Source organism: Vigna umbellata, chromosome 6, assembly GCF_029865625.1.
Source record: "Vigna umbellata cultivar VRB3 chromosome 6, Vumbellata_1.0, whole genome shotgun sequence".
In the NCBI taxonomy this organism is placed as follows: Eukaryota; Viridiplantae; Streptophyta; class Magnoliopsida; order Fabales; family Fabaceae; genus Vigna; species Vigna umbellata.
The window spans coordinates 12,766,540-12,788,231 of NC_142170.1; the positions used below are offsets into that span (position 1 = coordinate 12,766,540).

At 33.2% G+C, this 21,692-nt stretch overlaps 4 protein-coding genes across 5 annotated transcripts; 1 reads left to right on the top strand and 3 right to left on the bottom strand.

Annotated features, from left to right (window-relative positions):
• Positions 1-3,569: 3,569 nt before the first annotated feature.
• On the bottom strand, positions 3,570-5,470 carry RDUF2 (zinc finger (C3HC4-type RING finger) family protein). The gene has a single exon (XM_047297735.2). The coding sequence runs from the start codon at positions 5,316-5,318 to the stop codon at positions 4,338-4,340; it is 981 nt and encodes a 326-aa protein (XP_047153691.1). The 5' UTR covers positions 5,319-5,470; the 3' UTR covers positions 3,570-4,337.
• Positions 5,471-10,249: 4,779 nt separating this feature from the next.
• LOC124825157 (uncharacterized) lies at positions 10,250-11,257 on the bottom strand. The gene is made up of 2 exons (XM_047297703.2): positions 10,805-11,257; positions 10,250-10,705 (listed from the first exon to the last, which is right to left on the bottom strand). The coding sequence occupies exons 1-2, from the start codon at positions 11,168-11,170 to the stop codon at positions 10,529-10,531; spliced, it is 543 nt and encodes a 180-aa protein (XP_047153659.1). The 5' UTR covers positions 11,171-11,257; the 3' UTR covers positions 10,250-10,528.
• A 1,047-nt stretch (positions 11,258-12,304) lies between these two features.
• Positions 12,305-15,396, top strand: LOC124825185 (Chaperone DnaJ-domain superfamily protein). 2 transcript variants are annotated; one of them, XM_047297736.2, is made up of 5 exons: positions 12,305-12,736; positions 13,719-13,878; positions 14,356-14,388; positions 14,595-14,689; positions 14,807-15,396. In XM_047297736.2, exons 1-5 carry the CDS (start codon positions 12,389-12,391, stop codon positions 15,029-15,031), a joined length of 861 nt encoding a protein of 286 aa, XP_047153692.1. In that variant the 5' UTR covers positions 12,305-12,388; the 3' UTR covers positions 15,032-15,396. The 2 variants fall into 2 exon arrangements, with proteins under 2 accessions (XP_047153692.1, XP_047153693.1); XM_047297737.2 differs by lacking the exon at positions 14,356-14,388 and having other exon boundaries at positions 12,307-12,736.
• Positions 15,397-15,991: 595 nt separating this feature from the next.
• Positions 15,992-20,980, bottom strand: TOC75-III (translocon at the outer envelope membrane of chloroplasts 75-III). The gene is made up of 7 exons (XM_047297739.2): positions 19,760-20,980; positions 18,987-19,208; positions 18,784-18,891; positions 18,484-18,675; positions 18,138-18,386; positions 16,618-16,872; positions 15,992-16,502 (listed from the first exon to the last, which is right to left on the bottom strand). The coding sequence occupies exons 1-7, from the start codon at positions 20,876-20,878 to the stop codon at positions 16,263-16,265; spliced, it is 2,385 nt and encodes a 794-aa protein (XP_047153695.1). The 5' UTR covers positions 20,879-20,980; the 3' UTR covers positions 15,992-16,262.
• Between the last annotated feature and the right edge of the window lie 712 nt (positions 20,981-21,692).

Here is a 21,692-nt window from a genome sequence, read left to right on the forward strand (position 1 = left end):
GATTATCCTTTGTATGGTGTTCGTAAATGTATGGTCTAATTAACTAAATTAAGTAGTAGCTCATGATTTGGTACTGCCTTAATTGTATTGCCCTTGTACTGCATCTTTGAGGGATGTGAATGTTGCACTTGTACTACACACCCATATGGCGTCAGCATGTATGCAAATGATTTAGTTACCAAGATAAGATTAAGAAACTTCAAACTCTAATTATAAAATTAGCAAAGTTGAATATATTTTTGTTTGAGATAAGTTTGGAGGACTGGAACTTAAATTTTTTTATTACTTAGAAAGAAAAGAGAGAAGATTTCGTTTATATATAATAACCCTTTTTTTTCCATTATTTTAGATGCTCAGATATAATCGGAATTCATGGATTAGTTTTGGATAAGATTTACTCAGCTTAATCAAATGTCTAGAGGTCTATTAAAAGAAATTAATGATAACATAAATTAAACAATATATATTTAATTGATACAAATTTGAAGTAAAAAAAATCATATTTAGTAATAAATTTTTAGTTATCTCAGTTGTACTGACAATTAAATAGGATTATAATTAAGAAAAGTATACTATGTTTTGAGATAATTGAAATATGTGAAAATAATTAATAAGCCTGGTATGATAAAAAAAAATGAATGAGAGGGGGACATCTAAAGATGTTGAAAATAATTGGTAATCTAATATATAAAATGGTTCCAATGTCCCGAATCGTTTTTTAATAAGCCCTAATTTCTGAAATCTGCCACCACCCTCTAAGCATAATTATCCTTTCAGCGTCATTTTTTAAATGGGATATGAAACAAGAAAGAGAAAATGAAATTTGAGAAGATTAATTATACCTGAAATTTCACGGTTTCAAAGCACGGCTGCGATTAATTAAGATTAAGTGCTTCTCAAATTAATTAATTAAGATATGATTACACATACAAAAGTCTTTTATTATTTTTACTCATTTTCAATACTTTTATTTATTTATTTTATTTAAAAATATATCAATTTCAAGTTTAAATAACACAAACCTTTACAACATGCACTCTTGATATGATATCACGAATAATGTCATTTTTCTTTATTTTAATATTCATATTTTTTTAGAAAAAAAAATTGTAATTAATATTTGAAACATAAAAGGATTGGATAAAGGCATGATACGGTATATATACTACCGATGAAGTTAAGAATATATATATATATATATATATATATATATATATATATATATATATATATAATTATTTGAATGTAAGTTCAAGATTCCAATGTTAGTAACTGGGATATAAACGCTTATATGCAACCAAAAACTCCTTTAATCTAATTATATTTATTTATTTTTTAGTTTGGATTGAGTCATTAGATTGAATTGAGTTTTATTATAACTTTCACTAAGAATTAGAGTAAGTAAGAAAGAAATTTCAAATATGAACAATAAAACTTAATAAATTACAATAAAAAATATTATGACTTATAGGTTAGTAAAATTATAAATTTCTTTTTGCGTTGAAAATAGAATTTGCAACTTCCGAAAAATTTATACCTTTCATTTAAACAATTTCCTTTTTTTTCACTTCTTCATCTCTTCTCTCCTCAATATCTCATCTAAATCTCATTTTCTCTTCAAACAAAGGTTATCATTAGAGTTACCATATAGAGCTCTACAAGATCCACAGTTTGAAATCTTACATAAAGTAAGTTTGCTTTTCCTTAATGTGTTTTTATTAATGTGTATTTTAAGAATGATAGGTGTGTATCAATGTATTAAGTTGATAAAGGAGTTAGATGCTTGTAACAAAACTATGAGTTTCATTTAAGAAAGAATAAGTACAATATTTCCATTGAATATTATCACCAAACCCAATATAAATATTATTTAGCTAAGTTCACTTAAAACAAATTCAATAAACCTAATCAAGTTACATATGAAATTACATTAAACTCCACTCAAATCAAAGTTACACTCCTAATAAAAAACAAAAAGGTGATATAATGTCGTTATACAATAGAAACACAAAAATAAAACTAACGAATCCTAAAGAAATAACAATGGATCTTACTATGTGATTTATTTATTTTTTTGTCATTTTCTTTCATAATATTACATTATAATACTAGTTACTAATGTGTACATCCAAACATCTAATGGTGTTTAAGAATCATATTGAATATATTGAATTATTGTAAGAAATACAATGATTTCTCAAATTATTTGTATGTATAGTTGATTGAACTATAACAACTATTTCAAATCATTGTAAAAGAAATTATGATGATATAAAACACCAAATTATCATTATTGAAGATGAGCCAATTTGTTGGAAGTTTCACATTGAATAGAGATAACATCAATTTACAGTATATAAGTGGATGCAAACATCACTTTGCAAGTCGGTTTTGTGAGATTGAGTTAGGTTTAAATTCCACTTCTTTTCATGGTACAAAAGCTATAGGTAAAGTCTATTTTAGCAATATTTTTGTTTGTTGTACATATTATTTCATCCATTATCGAACCATCCATTAATGTCTAGTATCACGTTCAAGATGTATATATGTTAGCATATTGTTAGGCTCACCTATAATATTTCAACTAAACATAATTAGATAAACAAACAACTTATTTTAAGAAACACCCCTTCATAAGAAATATAACTAACAGGAAAATCTTACCACAGGTGAATAATAGTAATGTTGGCTGAACCTTTGGTACATGTATCTCTTTCTTCATGTAGTAGATTCGAGTCTTATCTCAGAAGTTTGATCCTTCGCACCTTTGAGGATACTAGAAGTTAGAACCAGTTTCTCCTAATCAAGCTAAAAGCATCTTTAAAACAAAAGTATTAGAAAACCTTTTATGAAATTTAATTTTAAATTCAGACTTTAGAAAAGAATTCTGAAATAACAATCCTTCTGCGTTATTTCTTTGAAGAAAAAAACATTTGAAAGATGAATTCCTTTGCCCTTCCTTAGCCGCCTGCCTAAGTCCACGTTGACTTAGTCCCACGTGGCACCCAACAACCAATATTTTTCCTACATGTTCATGTTCATTTTTTAACATTCATAAAATATCATGGCTTAAAAATAAATAAAAATAAATAAAATAAACCATCCTCTATTACATATTATAAACGTCTTTAAGAAGTCAACTAGTTTATGGATTTAGGCCCTTTCTCCTACAAAAAGCGCAACTACAGTCCTCAAAAGACTTGCAAGTTTTGAAGTAGTCTTCCTTCATCTAATAACTTGGTAATATTCCCATCATAACTTAAGTTATGCAAGTTGTATGATCAGGTCAAGCTTTTTTTTTTTTTTTTGAAAAAACTATTTTGCTTTGTCGGTCAAATGTGGGAAAATACTGTTTGCCAAAAACAAGGGCAAAGTGTGGTGATAGAGAAAGCTTCAACTTTAGTTGGCCGAAGCCTGAACAAGGCGTGCCACAATTTAGAATTGACTACTCAGAGTTGAAGTGCGAGACAGTTGTCAGATTCAATCCCTCGGTACAATTTCTCAAAAATGTTTAACCCCATCCCTTCTCTAAATTTAATGTATAAAATTAAATTATATATTGAAAGGTGTAGAATAAATAGTAAATATTTTACTTATAATGAAATAAATCAATCATTCAAACACTCGGTTGAACAAAAATGAATAGCCAGCACTGCCAAATTGGAAGGAGTGAACCAGTAACCCCACTGGTAGCGGATACAGCAAATCCATACCCACATCATCATAGCCTAAAGACTAAGTAAAGAAAAGGGAAAAATAAACTTTATCTTTTGACAACTAGGACCATGATTAAGGAGTGAACAAAAAAACAAAGTGGAAAGGAAAAAGGACTTGGATCATCAATGTCGTGGGTATGCAAGGTGTCATCATCATCACCGTCCATAACTTCAATAATCATCTCCAACCAATGAATCATGCTGCCCATATGCACACACATTTGTTTGTTCCGTTGAATTTGGAATTACTCAGACCACTAAGGCTAATTTTAATTAATAATGATCATTCTGCTGTATTCCACACTTCAGATTGGGAAAACATACCAAATTTAACTAAAAACAATGCTTACAAAGAATATGCGACGAATACATATCAACATTAAACAAATCAAGTAATTTAGCATGGCTTCTTCCCCAATGGTGTGGTATGCAGCAAGAGCAATCTTTCTCTGGAGTCCCCTTCGGTGATGAATTCTGGAGAAAGAATAAAACCCGGCACGGCATCTATTGCAAAGAGACTTCTAACTACATAGTACCCACTTCTATGCCTATTTACAGTAAGAATCTCAATTCGAAAACTGAAATTTGAAAACTTGCTTTCAAAATACAACTCCATCCGAATCAATCTTCCAAAACCCAGGTTCTCGTGGAACTTCTTCTTCTACTGAAGAGCGAAGTTGAAAGGCTACGGCTTCTGGTCAAAGCCCCAATTCTCCCAAACCAATTCCGGAACATTCTGCCAATTCCACCTCGACTTTCCCTCACTCTCCCGCTTCCAACTGACAGAGAGATTCTCCTAGAACCTTCGCTCGAATTCCCACCATTCTCCATCTCCGTGTACACCACCGGCAAGTGGCTCTCACCGGCGAACCTACCCACGGCGAATCCGCCGCCAGGCAGCCTCCATATGGTCAACCCTACCGCTTCCTCTTCGATCTGACCAGCAACTCTGCTCTCCGATGACGCTTGCTCCGACGGCAGCTCGTGGCGGCACACCGGGCACGAGTTTCGCATCGACAGCCACGGGAGAATGCAATCGGAGTGGTAAAGGTGCTTGCACGGCATCTCACGCGCCAACGCGCCTAGCTCGAAGGCCTCTTTGCAAACGGCGCAGTGCGTCTCTGTCACGACCTGATGCTCGGCGATTTGCACAGTCGGCATTGACTCTATCGCCGCCTTGGATGCTGGCGGATTCTCCGCCCTCCCGAATCCGTTGATCTCGATCTGCGAAACCTGCTCCAGCAACCGATCGAATCCCGATCCAAGCAAAAACTCCGACATAGTCGACGGCAGCGGTCGGAGACCCGCGCCGTCGTCGCCGTCGTAATACAACTCAAAACTGCTCTCCTCGTCCTCCCCCGGTCCCCGGAGCACGATCACCGGGTTGAACGGCGAGTGAGTCCCGGCGTTACGGCGTCGGCGGCGAAACCCCTGCCTTCTGGAGGCGCCATCAGCGATGAGAGAGACTGCCGGCGAGTGGCCGGCCTGAACCTTCTCGACGAAACCGCCCTGGCAGCGAGGGCAAAGGACGTCGTGGTGCTCCTGGATGTGAACGAAGCGGGTGCAGCTGTAGCACCAATACGACGTCGTGTCGGAGCTCATGTTTTTGTTCTGTCGAGAAGAAAAAGTCGAGAGAGGAAATGAAGTTATAATTCCAAATTCGAAATGGGAGCGGAATAGATAAGACCCTTTTAAAGAGTCAGAGCAACGCGTCTCTTCTGGTGGCTACAGACCATGCCCAACACTACCTCTGCTGGAAAATCCCTTCTAATTTTTAATTTCTCTTTATTTTATTCTATTTATTACTTCAATTTAATCTCAATTACCTAAAACCAAATCAATAAATCTTACTCCTCACAACTCAACTTGGAAAAGGATTAATTAAAAATAATTGAAATATATTAATTGATTATTGAAGTAGGCGTCAGAGCTGACAAGACCCCGAGGCACCAACCTAAGCCACTCACTCACGGCAACATAATTCTCAATCCTTTTATTTCACATGCTAAATATTATATTATATGGTTCTTATTTAATATTTTATACAAGATTTTAAGAAACATTTGTGCTTAATTAGAAGTAATTGATTTTTTATTTTGGAAAAGTGGAATGATTAATTAGTTCATTACTTTACACGAGACGAACACACTCGGTCGATCATCAACTTGGTTTCCGCCATGCACCTTCATTCATCCACACATTCTTTCGGTAACCACTACACTCATCGATCATCATTTCTACCTTTTTCACAATAATAATATATACTAATACCCAATTACTTACTTTAGATGCACATCCATATTACATTAATTGCATTATCAATCAGTTTTTTATTTTCCGGATCATCAACGTTTTCAAATAAATACTATGCAAGTAAATTAATGTTTTCATTCTTGTTTATGTTTTACAAATTGAATAGTCCTTCTAAAATATAAGTGATTATTCGATCAAAAATCTATTAAGTGTCTATATTACAAATTAAACACGTTTATGAATAAAATATATTTATAAGCTTTTAGATCTGATTAGATTAGTCCTGATTAAAAGTGTATTTCAAAAATCTATCAATATATATAATAAGAAGGTAAGTGATTTTAAAATTTATTATGACAACAGATCGGTGATATAATAACTTGAACGTTACGTGATTTTCGATTCCACGTCCAAAACAATTAAAACGTTATCAGACTCAGATTTATAAATAATATTTTACTTTTTATGATTTTTTTTTTTTACGAAATAGAAAAAAAGCATAAGTAAACCAGCGGAGATTGTTTCAGTTTAAATAATAACCTACCGAAATTAAAATTCAGATTTGAATGTGTAAGTAGTTCAAAATTTAGAACAAAAGAATATGAATAGAATTAATTTTGAGAATGATTGACCACTTCAAGATAGGGTTTTATTCTAGATGATTGTCTACTAGGTCGAATACAATACAATAATGCATTTTTTTAAACACAATACAATAAGAGTTAATGTATAAAGGTTATTTATTATATTCACATGTAAATTTGTCATCCTCCTTTAATCAGCGGACTAAACCTGTGGACTGGAGTATTAAATAACATTTTCAAAATCATACACATTCATTATCATGGATTTTAGTAAAAAATAAATTATCATTTATTTATGCTTTTAATTTAGTCGATTTCATTGTTACGTACGAACATATTTTAAATAAAAAAAGTAGTAGGTTTTTGGCACTTTCTAAGTTTTCCATACCTTTATTAAATGTTAGTTAATCTGCATGTATTAACCTAACTTTACATATCCATAGAATGCGTAAAACCATTCATAGTTTAGCCTCGTATCCATCCACACCAACTAATCTCACCAAACATGATAAAACAAAATATAATTAAACCTAATATTTTTCTTAACATCAGATGAAATAACCCATTGGTCTATTCTACGCCTTACCAATTTAAATATCATAATATATAATAATATATTTCAATTTAAACTTTATAATTTATTATAATCTTTTAATGTGTTACATAATATTTTATTTTTTATTTTTGTGTATTTAAACTTAAATTTTTGTAGGTTATTATTACATTTTGTTAAGTTGTTTCTTCTTCAATTTATTAATCTACTACAATAATTACTCTTTGAGGAAGTGTTGGATATCACAAACATTAAAAGCTTCACTACAACATAACATAAAGTGTCTTATTATTACATTAATTAATTGTGTAAAGTTATCTAAAAGTTTTAAACAATTATTATATATTATAGATTATGTGACTGTTAATTACATTATGAGATTCTTATCTTATCTATATATTTTTCTATAAATGTAATCTTATACTTTTATAATTCTATAATTTTATAAATGCATGTTAAAAAATTATAAAAAATATATGGTGAAAGCTAGATCAGATAACGAGTAAGATATCAGTTAAATCATCATATAATAGTCACCGATTAATAAAAATCTAACGATAAATATTTAATTAAAGAGTTTTAAACTTTTAACAGGTCAATAAAGAAAAAAATTAAACTTAAAACTTAATTAAGCTTATATAATATATGTTTCTATAATTTTCTTCATATTATTTTAACTTGATTTTTTATTATTGTATTTTTTTAAATATTTGCTATAACTTAAAATTAGTAGCCTAAACATTTTTTTTTCACTTGCTTTTATTTTCATTTGAAAATTTTCAATATTTTTTTTACTGACATAATATATTGTAGCGTCGTATATGTTGTAATGTCAATTTATTCGTTCTATTTATTGTGCGCTAATTGTTAATAATATGATATTAGTTATAATATAATATTCTCGTTCGTATGTTTCTTACTTGGTAACATATCACGTTTCTTTTTTCTATTAAATTAATTTTTTAACTTTTAACACATAAAATTCAGTACAAAGTCTTTTTGAGTAAATGTCAATAGTTTGGATCGTGTTAGTCCAAAATTTAAATATTGTCCGCAGTACATTCTAATGAGATAGAACATCCATACTAAAGTTAGTTTAACATTTGATAAATTAATAAATAACAATTAATATAGATAGTATACTTTTTTATTTTAAATTTTTATTTATAAATTTCATAATCGACTTTTGATTTTAAGAATGACCTAATTGCAATATAATTACGAGTACTTATACTTTATTCTTAAACGGATTAATTTTTGGGTTAATCTATTTTGCTAAGGTCCATCCCAGTTCAATTTAAGGCTTAATTAACGACTTGTTTAGTAATCGTCTAGGCTTGATGATTAATTATTTGAGTTGATACATGACCGGATTAACCTATTTGATAATTGATGTGTGTCTTGCTCGTTGAGCTTGTGCTTGTCTATCTATGCTGGTTGTGTCTTGCTCGTTGAGCTTGTGCTTGTCTATCTATGCTGGTTTCTGGCAGATGCCTAGGTTGGTCATTGCCCAATAGGCGACTTGTGCTTCAGGCTGTGGGATATTCACCCAGGTTGATATATGTGGTTGGGTGTTCGACTAAACTCACTTATTTACCCTTCCAAATTACGAGTTAATTTATTCGGGTTGGTTTGTGTCTAGTGACTAGTTGAACTTGTTGATTGACCATCTAAATTGTAGTTAATTGTTTGAGCTATATAGCTGGTCGAACAGATATACAATATAATTAAGATGATTACAATAATATATATATATATATATATATATATATATATATATATATATATAATTAAATGGTTGTAAATTAACTTTTATGTAATACGGTAATCGATTAATCGTTTCTTTTATAGTTACACCAATTGAACTAACTATTTTTTTGGTTGAGCTTGAAATAGTATATTTTATACTTGTCTTTATAAATACAGTAATTTAATTCAGGCATGATCTCCTCCTAGTCGGAACTTTCATATTGATTAAATATAAGTTTATATAAGTTTTGGTTGTACCTTCAAATTTGAGTTTATTAAAATTACTATCTCGTTTATTTTTCTGTGTTTTAGATACCAACATTTAATAAATATATTATTTTGGTCTTGACAAAAAAATATATATATTACTTTTAGATAGGCTATGTTAAAATGCAATCGTCACCTTATACTACATTTGCTTGCGTCTCAGCATTTGATACCTTCAAAATTAATATGTCAACATAGTTAATATATATCATGATCATATTTAGTAAATTTTAAATACCAAAAATAATAATTTTCTTTTGGAGATAATAAGTTCAATAAAGGTTGATTTTGAAGTCGCCAAAAATATTTATTTATCCCTTAAAAGTACTAATAAATATATATGTGATTCAAATTTATAACAAATGAAATGAAGAAATGGCTTATGTCTTTTCACAATTTTATAATACAGACATTTAATTGATAATTTAAAAATCTCTCCCTCTCCCTTTTTGTGTCATACGTGTGAGATAATTTATTTTTAACTCACTAATCAGCCACATTTTTTTAATTTATAATTTGTGGGTGTTTTCGTTAGCTGTAAGTTCTAAAATATGTATGAGTAAGCATTTTGCATGTTTCAAAACAAAGTTTGTCAAACATACAGGAAAAATTTTACATTTGAATGCATTGAGTTACATAAATTTTAATTGCTTTCAAAACATGTCAACATTTGTTAACTAAAATTAGCAGTTAACCTTAAGAGCTACAAACAATACAGTAAAAATAAAAAGTTATAAGACAATTTTCGGTAACAATAATAATAAACACATAATCTGTAAAACAACGTTACAATAAGTCGTAACAAAGGAATTTGCTGATCCCTATCTGCCAATTTCTTTTACAAAGTCCTTTATCATATACATTTTGAGTGTTTTAAAACAAGTATACCAATAGTTTTATTACCAAAAAAATAATTGAATGTGTGAACAAAATTTATAAATGCATGCTCACATACACATGTTCTGTTTTTATAATGAATCTATGGTGACAAACCACACCTTATCCAAAAGTTTTATATTTCTACCCAAACCTTTTTTTTAGTCCATTATTTGTTCTGTAATAGTATGATTAGGATATGACATCGCTTGCTTTCAAAATTTTGATGATTTCTAGCTATAAAAACATGATGAACAAGAAAATATTTAGCTCTGTATCTTCATGAAATTAAATTCAAATAAAAACAATAAGGACAAATGAAAGGGCAATCCAATCTAACTTCCTCAAAAGATATGTTGCAATGAATTTCTTTAACTAATGGAACAACAACCTAAATTACTCTGTCAAAACATGTCTGTTTTGAAAGATGAAAATCGCTCTGTGAAAACTTAAAAAGGTGACAGTAAAATTGGATTTGAATGCAAGGAAAGATGACCTGAAATGATTTTTATTGCGTGGTGTTTGTTATCTTAATCATCCTTCTCCTCCTCCTCTTCGACAAGCTTCTGTCCAAATCCTTTGGGTCCAGCTCTGGCTCTTCCCACAACCTTCTTTTTCTTCTTCTTCCCCTTTTTACCTGCTTCTTCCTTCTCAAACTTCTCTTTCTCTCTCTTCTGCAGGAAATCCACTACTGCTAAATAAATCACCTACAATGCAACACAAACAAAATACAAGCTTTCAGAACATAACTACCTCATTTCAAACAAATTAAGATCTTTTTTTTTTCTTTACGGAATTTTACTTACCCCAATAGTGATAGCGGATAAGCCAACGAAAGCCAGAAAGAAAAGGGCTGAGACGACTGTGGCCACCCCTTTATCGGTGGTTGGGTACAACTGCTCCACAACATCCGCCGCTGTTTCCGCCGTAGAGATAACATCTTCGGCGGCGGCAGGAGGAGGAAGAAGAATAATGGGTCGGAGTGGGTTGTGAAAAAGGATGGATTTTTTGAATGGGGTTGTGATGGGGGAGTTAGATGAGAGAGTTGGAAGAGTGGTTGTTCTGAGAGAGTGGTATGAGTGCAGAGAAGAAGAAGAAGAAGAAGAAGAAGAAAGGAAGGTTGCAATGTGTGGGGAAGATGAGATTAAGGAAGATGCAAATCCTGTGGCCATTGCTGCAATCCTCACCACAGTCTCAGCCAATCACTTTTCTTTATCATACGTGGCACCACTTTCTGATTATTGGTGGAAGCACTTCTCCGACGGGATTTTGATGTTCTAATACCAATATGTTTTCTGTGAGATAACATTTGTTTGATAGGGCCCATTAACTGATGGTTTAATTTTTTGTTGTTGTTTTTATTTCTAGGCTTTTAATTCCTGCACCTCCAACATTTCTTCGCACACCCCTTCAAGTTGTTAAAATATTATTTTGTACTTTAAAAAAGTGACTCTTTGATTATATTTTTTAGAAAGCTTCAGAAACAAGTTTTCTGGATTAAAATTTTCAAAATATAATTTCTAAAATATTTTTTTTGGAATGGGATTTTTGAAAAAAAACTTCCCAGAACTCATATAATACCTTTAATTTTTTGAAATATCCCTACATGAAAAAAAGATCTAAAAAATTTTTGATCAAGAAATAACTTTTAGAAATTTTTTTTTTTTTTGCATTATTTTCTTCTTGTGCAGTATTCTTCCATTCTTTTTCTTTTTCTACAGCAGCGGTAATGATGGTAGTGGCAAATGAAGTATGTTTGAGTCATTTTCTCTTATTGTTGGGGTGCAGTTAGTAATTGTGGGATTGCAAGAAGCAATAGCCTTATATCTATAGCCTGTTATACTCAAATATAGGCTCAAAGCTTGAAAGCCCATTTGCAAATGCAACAGACGTGTAAAACTTTTTTGTATATTATTCACATAATAAAATATATTATAATTTTGTTTAGTAAGTTTGATATCTATTCAAGAATCAACCTTTGTGTATAATGTAAAAAATAACATTCCCTAGAATATTAAATGCCAGGGTAAAGTTACCAGGAAATATTTCAAATTGCAATTTATACGGGGTGATAATATACTCTTACTTTTTTTTCACGTTGAATTTTTTTTATATTTTTTCCAATATAATTATGTATTTTATTCATTATATGACATGGCTTGTATATTTTTTTTATATCAAATTAATATAATCTTTGATTATTTGCCTACTTAGATATATTTAATTATTTTTATTAGCCCTTACATTTCTTCAATCAATTTTAAATAGAATGTGATATTTTTGTTGTCGGGTGTTAAAGGAGTTAAAAGAAGTTTGGGACATTGAGTGATAAGAGAGTGATGTTGGTGTCCGAGAAGGTTGATGGAGAATCCTATGGCTGAATCGAAGAGATGAGAGAACAAAGCTTTGGAGATAAGATGCATGGAATTACAACAACTCTCCCTCTCGCTGCAAACACCTTCCTTTATTGTGCCAGCAACACTCGCTTTTCTCTCAGATCTTTTCAACCAAATTGTTGCATAACCACTTCTAAAATCAGCTATGCAAGTCCTTTTCACCGTTCACAGTGGAAGCAACAGAGAAAAGAAAGATGGGGCAATAGAACGATGGTGGTGAGAGCAAGGCGTGGCGAGTCGCCGTACGAAGTTTTGGGTGTGTCTCCATCCGCAACCGTCGACGAAATCAAAAGGGCGTATCGGAAACTTGCTCTTAAGTATCATCCTGATGTCAATAAAGAGGTGATTACTTTGTTTGACGCTAATCAGATTTGAAAATATCAAGGAGATTTGACAATGGTTGGTTTGTTATTCTGTTTGAGTTAAGTTATCGAAAGTTAAGTGGAAAAGTAAATATTTTCTCCATATTGTCTGTGATAAAGAAACATACACATTGCTTATAATTTGGGGAAACTTTTGACAATTAGGGGTTTTTACGTTCATCAGCTGTTAATCGATTTGAATTTTCTCTAATGTTTAGTTTCCGGGGTGGGGATACTCTTTCGTAGCTGAATACTTCATTTCGGAACTCGCTTTTGTTTGGCAATCTCAATTTTATAAACATGGCTACTGTGTTGATTATATATGGCTTATTGTTCTTCTGTGAAGAGAAGATTCACATAATCCGTTTGGCTGTTACCTGGTTTAAGTAATTTGTGTCCATGCACTATTGCCATCAGAAATTGCATGTTTTCTCAGAATTTTTGTAAACGGACATTTAGTGGTCTAATACCTGATTGTTGACTATCCTTCTCTGGAAAGAACATTGATCCCCTTTACATATATATTAGTTATCAAAAGCTGAAAAATACGTGGATCTATGATGATTAATGAACGAAATGTCACATACCAGATAGTGACAAAACAATTTTTGATCCTCATTTATTGCAATTGTAATTGGTTCACTGCCTTCCAGTCTTGAATTTTTTCGTGTTCTTTTAGTTGTTTTACTTTAAGATCCAGGCAAAAGTTATGATAGTGGCGATATCCCTGCTTTCAAAAGGAAAAATATAACTAGAAAAGAAAATGTAACCATGATCAGAAGGACTAAGTCATGGTAAAAGTTTTTTGAATGCACTGTGCTGAAAGCTCTTCAATGATGCAACTGTTCTATTTTGGATTGTATGTTAGTAACCACTCGCATTGATTTGTGTATTAGTAATTAGTCCCCGGAATATTGGAGTCTTTAGTGCTTACTTATGTATGTTAAAGTTTCCTTTCACAGGAAAAGGCACAGGAGAAATTCATGAGGATAAAACATGCATACAATACATTGCTAAATTCCAGTTCCCGCAAAAGATATGATTCTGGAAGTCAAGGTTACGATTTTTCTCAAGGAAGCCGAAGTAGGAATGCACAACCTGAAGAAGAATTTTATGGACTAGGTAAAGATTGATAATCACATGAATCTTGTTTGAATATCTCTATACGAGACTTTACTTTTGAATACATTCTTCATGTTTATTATTGCTGTTGCACATATGCAACCTTTCTCCTTTTTATTGAAATAGCAGAAAGGAGACAATCTCAAGTTGAATGATACGGCTTTGACAGCTCGAAGTTCCAAACTGAAATATATTACTGATAGAATGATACATTAGTTTAAAATCATATTTATATTATTAATTAGATTGATTAGTGATCACTAGCACCACCTGAGCAAGACCTAACCATAGGACTAAGTGCCTAAACAAATCCAAAAAGTTGTAAGATAATCCAAAAATTCTTAGGTATTAAATCGAATATTAAGACTTTTAAACATATGTAGTACTTATATTTTTTCATGTGCTTCTTGTCCTATCCTTTTATCAAGCTAGTTACTTTTTGGTTTAATCTTATAGTCGTACATATTAATGATGCAGGTAATTTATTGAGGGATGTTCAAATAACAATAGGTAGATATATACTCTCTGGTAGACATCATGGATCATGTTGGCCCTAAGTTTAGCCTGTATTCATTAAAAATTCTCCTGGGCATTGGTTGCCCCATAGAAATCTACCAACAAGGGTAAAGGGATGTGTGTCTCTAGTATATTGCAACATAATTTTGTAATTCCCTTCTCTTTAGTGTTTGAGACCTGTCTGATTTTGTTTTTTGCAGAGGAATTCTTTAAGGATCTTCAAGAAGAATTCAGGAACTGGGAAGCAAACGCTGCTTCAGAAGGAAAGCCAAAGAGCCTATGGGAGGAATTGGCGGTGAGACTTCCTGTTTAAATCTTCATCTGTTTATTTTTTTAAATTATAATGTACGTACATGAGCCTTGGGAACAGGGTCTTAATGGGGGTCATAGTATTTTAAATTTTTCCTTTCAGGAAATAGGAGAAGAATTTGTGGAGTTCCTTGAGAAAGAACTCAATATTACAGATCAGAATGGTGATTACGAGACACCTCAAGGAGAAAATGCATCCAACTTTTCTGGGAGAGAGACACCAAACAGTAGCAGTAATCCAGGTGAAGCTAGCAAGGGAAGCGTTGAGGATAACCTTGAGGAAATAGAAGCCACTCTGGCTCAGCTGAAAAAGGAATTAGGCTTATAGCATAGAAGGATTTGGTTGAAGAAGAAAAGCCAAAAATTCATTTTTTCTCATTCTTGGCACAAGACCAACACCAGATTAACACCAGGGCTTCCACTGTTTTAATGTTTTTCTTGCTGAGCATTCGGTTGTCCAGCAGTGTTTATTTATCTCTGTAGTTTCATTTAGTTGGGTGGGTAGAGGAATAACACTAAAAGCTCAATCATGGATGATTTGGGTTTGTAAAGGGAGTATTCAATTCATTTGGTTTGTAAACTAAAATATTTATACGGACCTTGAACATGCAACATTGACAACCTATTTGAATTTTTAAAAACAAACATTTACAAAAGGAGAGAAAAATGAAGACTTGGAAAATTCTGGATTTTCACGAGCTCCAATTCTTTTTCTACATATATAGCAAGTAGTGTGATACTAATGATTTGTATATAATTATAAACCGTGATCTTACAGGTTTCAACTTAATAAACAACCGATTTATCCTACTGATATATTTTCATGTTGATGTGAAAAAAACAGCACATTAGAATCTTGGGTTGAATGTACAGACATTTCAGATAAGACGACAGTTAAAATTTCATCTTAAGTAGTTCAGGCATTTGTGGGAAAGATCTGTGAACAGCCCAATAAAGAAGATTGGTAATTACCACTAAAAATAGAGAAAAAATAATATATATAGAAAATTATCAAGAATGGTTTTTAGCATAAGGTTTTTATATCAAATCAATGACTCCATCGAGAGAATGGACTCGACTTGTTCATGTACAGAACATAATTATAAAATAATGAAACTACTTCTACATCTATCCTGCTTCAACTACAATTTAAATATAATACCATAAAGAAGATCATCATTTTTTTAATAAACTGGGAGTACAAGTTAAACCACAAGAAAAATCCTCCAAGAACTAAATTAAAAAAAAAAAAAAACAACCTTTTAACCTCAAATAACAGACAATCATATTTAACAGAGAAAAAATTTATTTAAGAGAATATTAGGATCCATTTTTTTCTCACGGACTGTGCATTGATGACTAGCCGCAAAAAGAAAATCCAATTCATGACCATGGTAATAATTACGCAGAACCCTCTACCAATTTTATGAGAAACAAACAAAAACAGCGAGTCTACTGGTCTGGTACACGTAACTTCTGAGTATTCTATAACCTCCAAACCCCACTAACCAAAAGAAGAAAGCCGACTGTGCAATATACTAATGTCACTAATTTGCACCTCAGAACCTCTCTCCGAAACGGAAAAATAATGCACCAGTTCCTGAGTTGTGATCAACGGCATATTCTGCTCTGACTAGACCAAGTTTGACACCAAGACCATAAGACGACCCATGACCAAGTCGCCTGTAAACTTCTGTAGGATTCCCTTTCACACTCTTTGAACTCCCTAGGTCGTTGCCGTGTTCTGCAAATGCATACACGTGTGTACTTTTAACAGGTATCCGTAACTCAGCTGCAAGCTGCAGAAAAAACAGATGGTTAAACATAATCTCTAAGTACTGGATAGCATAAAAAGTAACAAAACTAAAATCAACATTGAGAATCATAAAATGCATCCAGTCTTCTCGTTCCTACCTCGAGGATGTTTCTAGCCGCCCCAATCTCACCCATGTTGTATCCCCTCACAGAATAGGGACCCCCGAGAGTAAAGGCATCATAGCTGGGGAGATCACCTACACAACCACCATAGTGGCCATGGAGGACAAGAACTGGTGGTGGTGGTTTACCAGCGCCTTCTTCCACGGACATCAACTGGACGAATCGTGTCACAGTTAGCTGGTGACGATTAAAGAACGGGAATTGACTGCCAATGCCAAGGCCTTGATCCACCTGTAGTTTGCATATGTTTAAGAATGCATGATCAGAAAACATAGCCATAACATATTCAAAAATTCAGAAAACACCAATATATTGTGCTCAAAGGTACAGCAAGTTTCCCTGGTTTGCACTAGAAGGTTTGGCTGAAAATGTGTTATGGATGGAACTCTACGGCATTGATTTATCCACATATCCAACAACAAATTATGGGGATAAGGCTTAATTGTTGGTTAAAACAACTGCTTTAAGGGAAGAAAAAGACAGCTCCCTAATAACTCTAGCCTCCATATCACCTTCTAACATAGATTGCACTAATTAGCCTAGATTAGCTAAACATAAAAAAAAAAAAAGCTTGGAACATCTTCAACTCATCTGTGCTTTCACTTATTCCTAGTAAGACAAGTTTACTTAACGGTCAATGAAAAATAGCACTACCAGACAAATAATAAATTATGTCAAAAAGTGGTAAAAGTCATTTCATTTGCACCCATATAAATTACCAGACAAATATAAAATAATTACATAAAAACAAAAAGTGGTAAAGAGAAGAGAAACTAAAAAAAGTCATTTAATTTGCACCCATGTTACATCTACGAGGATGTTACTCTGGCAGATTCCGTTTCCATGAAAACGTGCCAGTGTGGTGTTCCCAAGCCCAAAGGGAATAAATGATAGAGGCCAAATCATACTTATAGAATATAAAATGTATAAGCTAAAAAATTGTGAAATACATTTACACACACTATGGCACCTGCATAGAAATTATAGGCTCTGCACCCCTGCTCGATGCACATTGCATCCTTTTGTCTTCAAACTTTTAGGATATTCTTTCCCCACCAAAGTCAAGCTCAGTATTGGCAAAACAAAATGCCAAGAGCATCTTCACACATACATATATAAATGGGAAGGGATCTACTATTTTAATAACTTTTTATTGGATAATTAAATCATATATTATATTAAGATTATTAAGAAAAATATAAATCATACAACAAAATCTTATATTAATCTAAAATTATTTAATACTCCATTGATATACCTCAATTTGACACTATATACTTTAAAAGAAAAAAAAAAGATTCACCTGATTACTTAAATTGTCTAATTTTGACAAACACCCAAGGTAATATAGAGTTATAACTTAATGGTTGGATCAATATAAATCATGGTTTATATAAAGAAATATAATTTTTTTGAAAGTTTCTGAATATCACAAAATTGATAGGAACGTGTAATTTATCCATGTATATAATTACAAAGGCAGAGTGTAGAGTCACCTGGAACATATTTCTGTCTCCAACAACAGTTCCATTCACAAAACGTGTGTTATCCCGTGTGATATTTGCCTGTAAAAATGCCATGCGATCAATGCCAGTACCACTGAGAGTGGTTGGAGGTCCATCAGCACTAATTCCTCCACTCGGTAATACTCTTTGACCATTTGAACATATATGACTACTTTCATCACGTGTTGTTATCTCTTCCATTACAAGTCCATAGGTGAATTTACTCTGACGTGTGAAATTCTGCATGGCGCACAAGACAAAATAATTAGTGAAAATTACCAATGACCCAAATGGCCAACCCAAAGTTCATATAGTTGAAAAGAACCAATGAAGTTACCTCTGTGATATTAGCTTTAACACCAGTACGATCAACCCAAATTGGGGGCACTTCATCCACACCTGGTCCCCCAGTGAACACAGGACTCAGCTTTCGGCTATTGAAGCAGCTTACACGGAGAGTACGGTTACGTGGATAGTACACACCATCCAAATATGGATGCACATACTCTAGCTTAAATGCAAGATCATCCTGAAGCAGAATAAATAGGGCATATTGTGATACCGATGCCAATATCACTAAGCACCTATTGGCAGGACCAAATTAAGGAACTCATAGGACAAGCTCAAGGATACCTACCTGGGGATTCAAGAAGTTGCTGGTTGTTATAGAACCGTTAACAGATCTATTCAGCCCTTGCAGATTCCTATGTTCAAAACTAACAGTACCACCTGGCTGAAGTGAAGCCTACACAAATTTGAATAGAAAGTAAACAAATTAATTGGACACAAATAATTCATCACTTGTTAAAGAGAATTGATATTTGTTTGACAAATAAATACCAGGGTGGGATGCCCTCCTCGTCCTGGGACAATACTCCACTCAGTACTGACTTCAGCCGACTTCTGTTCTAACTCCTTTAACTTAATTTCCACGATTATACCTCCTTCATTTTTCTCATCAGGCCTTGGATTCACCTCAATATTTGAAAACAAAGCAAGGGAGTTCACATTTCTTAAAGCTTGCTTCCCGGCTTCAATGTTGAAAGTGAAACCTGGTCGTAGCTGTGAATCCAACACAAACATCCATGAAGTTAGTAACAAATCAATGAACAGATAAAACAACACAAAAACCAAACAGAAGGAATAATATCGGAACAAACTAGTAAACACATAATACGCTAATTATTAGAACTTGGGCTTAAAACTAGACCTCTCAAAACCAACTTCTAATGTAAGGGTCATGTAATGGCTAGTCAATGTGAAATTTCCAACACCCCTTTCCAAGTTGAGGATTAACAGCTCGATAGGCACACCAACAATAGCGAGGATAGACTTTATATTCCACATTAGAATTTGGGTTTAGGTCTATCTCGACCTTATGAAACTGGTTTTTAAAAGTGAAGATTATTCCCTAAGCACACACTTTGATTAGTATATAACTAGTTGAAGTGAAATCTCCAACACTGTATCCTGTACAGGAAGATAATCGTGTAAAGTAGCTGTCGATCACACCAAACACATCAATCGCACAGATAACAAACGTTCATAACCTACCCCAATTAACCAGAAAACTCCAATACAACACAAGCATACATATCTCCTACAATATATACCTGCCGAGGAAGCTCTCTTTGTATCACTGGCACTTGAGTGTTCCCTTCAACAACATTGCCAAGCTTATCCTGGAACTGAATATCCAATTTGGTGATATCCCCTTCAACAACCTCACAAACAACTTCCTTGGTGTTAAGATTCCCAAAATTAACCACCTGAGCACACGCATAGCCTTCATCGTGGTACCATTTTTGCACTCGGTCCCTGATCCTCTGCAGCAACCTAGCACTGACCATGCCTTGTCTTTTGAGCATTTCAAGAATCTCATCGTGCACATACCTCGGCAAGAGACACGGCCTCGCCCTGTCGATTCTCCTCTTGTATTCCCTCTCCTGACTCAAATAGTACTCCAACCTCTCCTTATCAGTCATATCCGAATCCATCTCAACAGGCTTTGTCTGCTGCATCAGCCCTACATTGATGCAGCGAAACCCATCCGCAGACTGCCACGTACTCTCGCTGAACGAAATGGTAACCCCAATTGTCCCATCAGGGTTGGTTTTCCCCTCCAAATCAACCTTCTCAAACATGCCAGAAGTTGCGAGAGTCTCTAACTCCTTCTGAAGCTGCGCCTTCGTGTAAACCCCACCAGGCCTCAGCGAAACCATCTCGAAGAACGAATCCTCAGAGCCCACTTTCACTCTCCTGTTCCGATCGAAGAACATGATCTCGGAAACCTTGTACTTCTTGAACCCACTCATTTTGTTCAACTGGACAACGATGTTCGCGGGCAAACCATGAGAATCCCACTCCTGAGACTGAGATTCGTCGGCAATAGCAGCGAACATTCTAGACAAGAACCCTCCGTTTTCTCCGCCGCCGCCTCCATTTCCGCCGAACCATCCTCCATCTCCACCGGCTCCGCCGCCTCCGCTGTTCCCTCCGCCTGCGAGGGGGTTGGAGAGGAAGGGGGTGAGAGGTGTGCAGTGGAGGAGAATGGAGGCTGCGGAAGAGATGGCGATGGCTTTGAAGAGCGGCGGAGCAGGCGCAGAGGGATTTGAATCGTTAGGTTTGGAAGGTGAAAGGTTGCATTTGATGGAAGAAGATGGAGATAGTTTTCTCCGGCGAGAGGGTAGAATGGCGGTGCTGAGGTTGTTAGAGGCAGTGAAGGACGACATTGTTGAGTTTAAGGTGACAGATTGGATAAGAGAGAGAAATGGAGTGAGGAAGAAGGGTTTTTGATGGGTTTGGTTTTTTATGTTTTCTTTTCTCTTCCTTCCCCTGTGTTGTTATATATCTCTTCATCCATCGGCTACATGTCTCACTACCATTTTACAATTTAGTGATACAAAAATATAAAACCTGTATTATATAATACTGTAGGCGGAATTACTTTATCATATTTATTAATGAAATTATATAATAATAATAATTTAAATTTTTTTATATTAATAACTTTAACATATATCATTTTAATTTAAAATTCACATAATAATAATTATGTATTTATCATTGTGTGTCATATACACATAGTATTAATGCATTATTAACTAAATACATCTATAAATATGAAACAAATGTAAATGACAAATATTTGGACTAAAATCAACAATTTCTCTTAATAAAAATTGTATATCTTCTACTACAAATTCTATAAATATAAAATAAATATAAGTGAAAAAAATAAGGACTAAAATCAATAATTTCATTTAATAAAAATTGTATATCTTCTAATGTAATAATGTGTGTAATTATAACTACGAAATTATACTATTTGAAATAATCAATTATAATAAAAATACTAATAATTATAAATTAATTTTTCTAAGTTTTTAATTATATAATAATCAATTTTTTATAAATACATAACACTTGATTACATTTTAACAACAATATAAAAAAACTATTAATAGATTTTGTATTATATAACTGTTTAATCAGCTATTGAGAGAATGATTTATGATAAAAGCACATCAGAGTTTGAATCAGTCA

Coding starts and splice junctions, on each gene's coding strand:
- RDUF2 (XM_047297735.2), bottom strand. CDS start 5,318: ATGAGCTCCGACACGACGTCGTATTGGTGCTACAGCTGCACCCGCTTC.
- LOC124825157 (XM_047297703.2), bottom strand. CDS start 11,170: ATGGCCACAGGATTTGCATCTTCCTTAATCTCATCTTCCCCACACATT. Junction 10,706..10,804: donor TATCCGCTATCACTATTGGG/GTAAGTAAAATT, acceptor GTTGCATTGTAG/GTGATTTATTTAGCAGTAGT.
- LOC124825185 (XM_047297736.2), top strand. CDS start 12,389: ATGAGAGAACAAAGCTTTGGAGATAAGATGCATGGAATTACAACAACT. Junction 13,879..14,355: donor AGAAGAATTTTATGGACTAG/GTAAAGATTGAT, acceptor TTAATGATGCAG/GTAATTTATTGAGGGATGTT. Junction 14,389..14,594: donor GGATGTTCAAATAACAATAG/GTAGATATATAC, acceptor TGTTTTTTGCAG/AGGAATTCTTTAAGGATCTT.
- TOC75-III (XM_047297739.2), bottom strand. CDS start 20,878: ATGTCGTCCTTCACTGCCTCTAACAACCTCAGCACCGCCATTCTACCC. Junction 19,209..19,759: donor AAAGAGAGCTTCCTCGGCAG/GTATATATTGTA, acceptor TTGGATTCACAG/CTACGACCAGGTTTCACTTT. Junction 18,387..18,483: donor TTAAAGCTAATATCACAGAG/GTAACTTCATTG, acceptor TGCGCCATGCAG/AATTTCACACGTCAGAGTAA.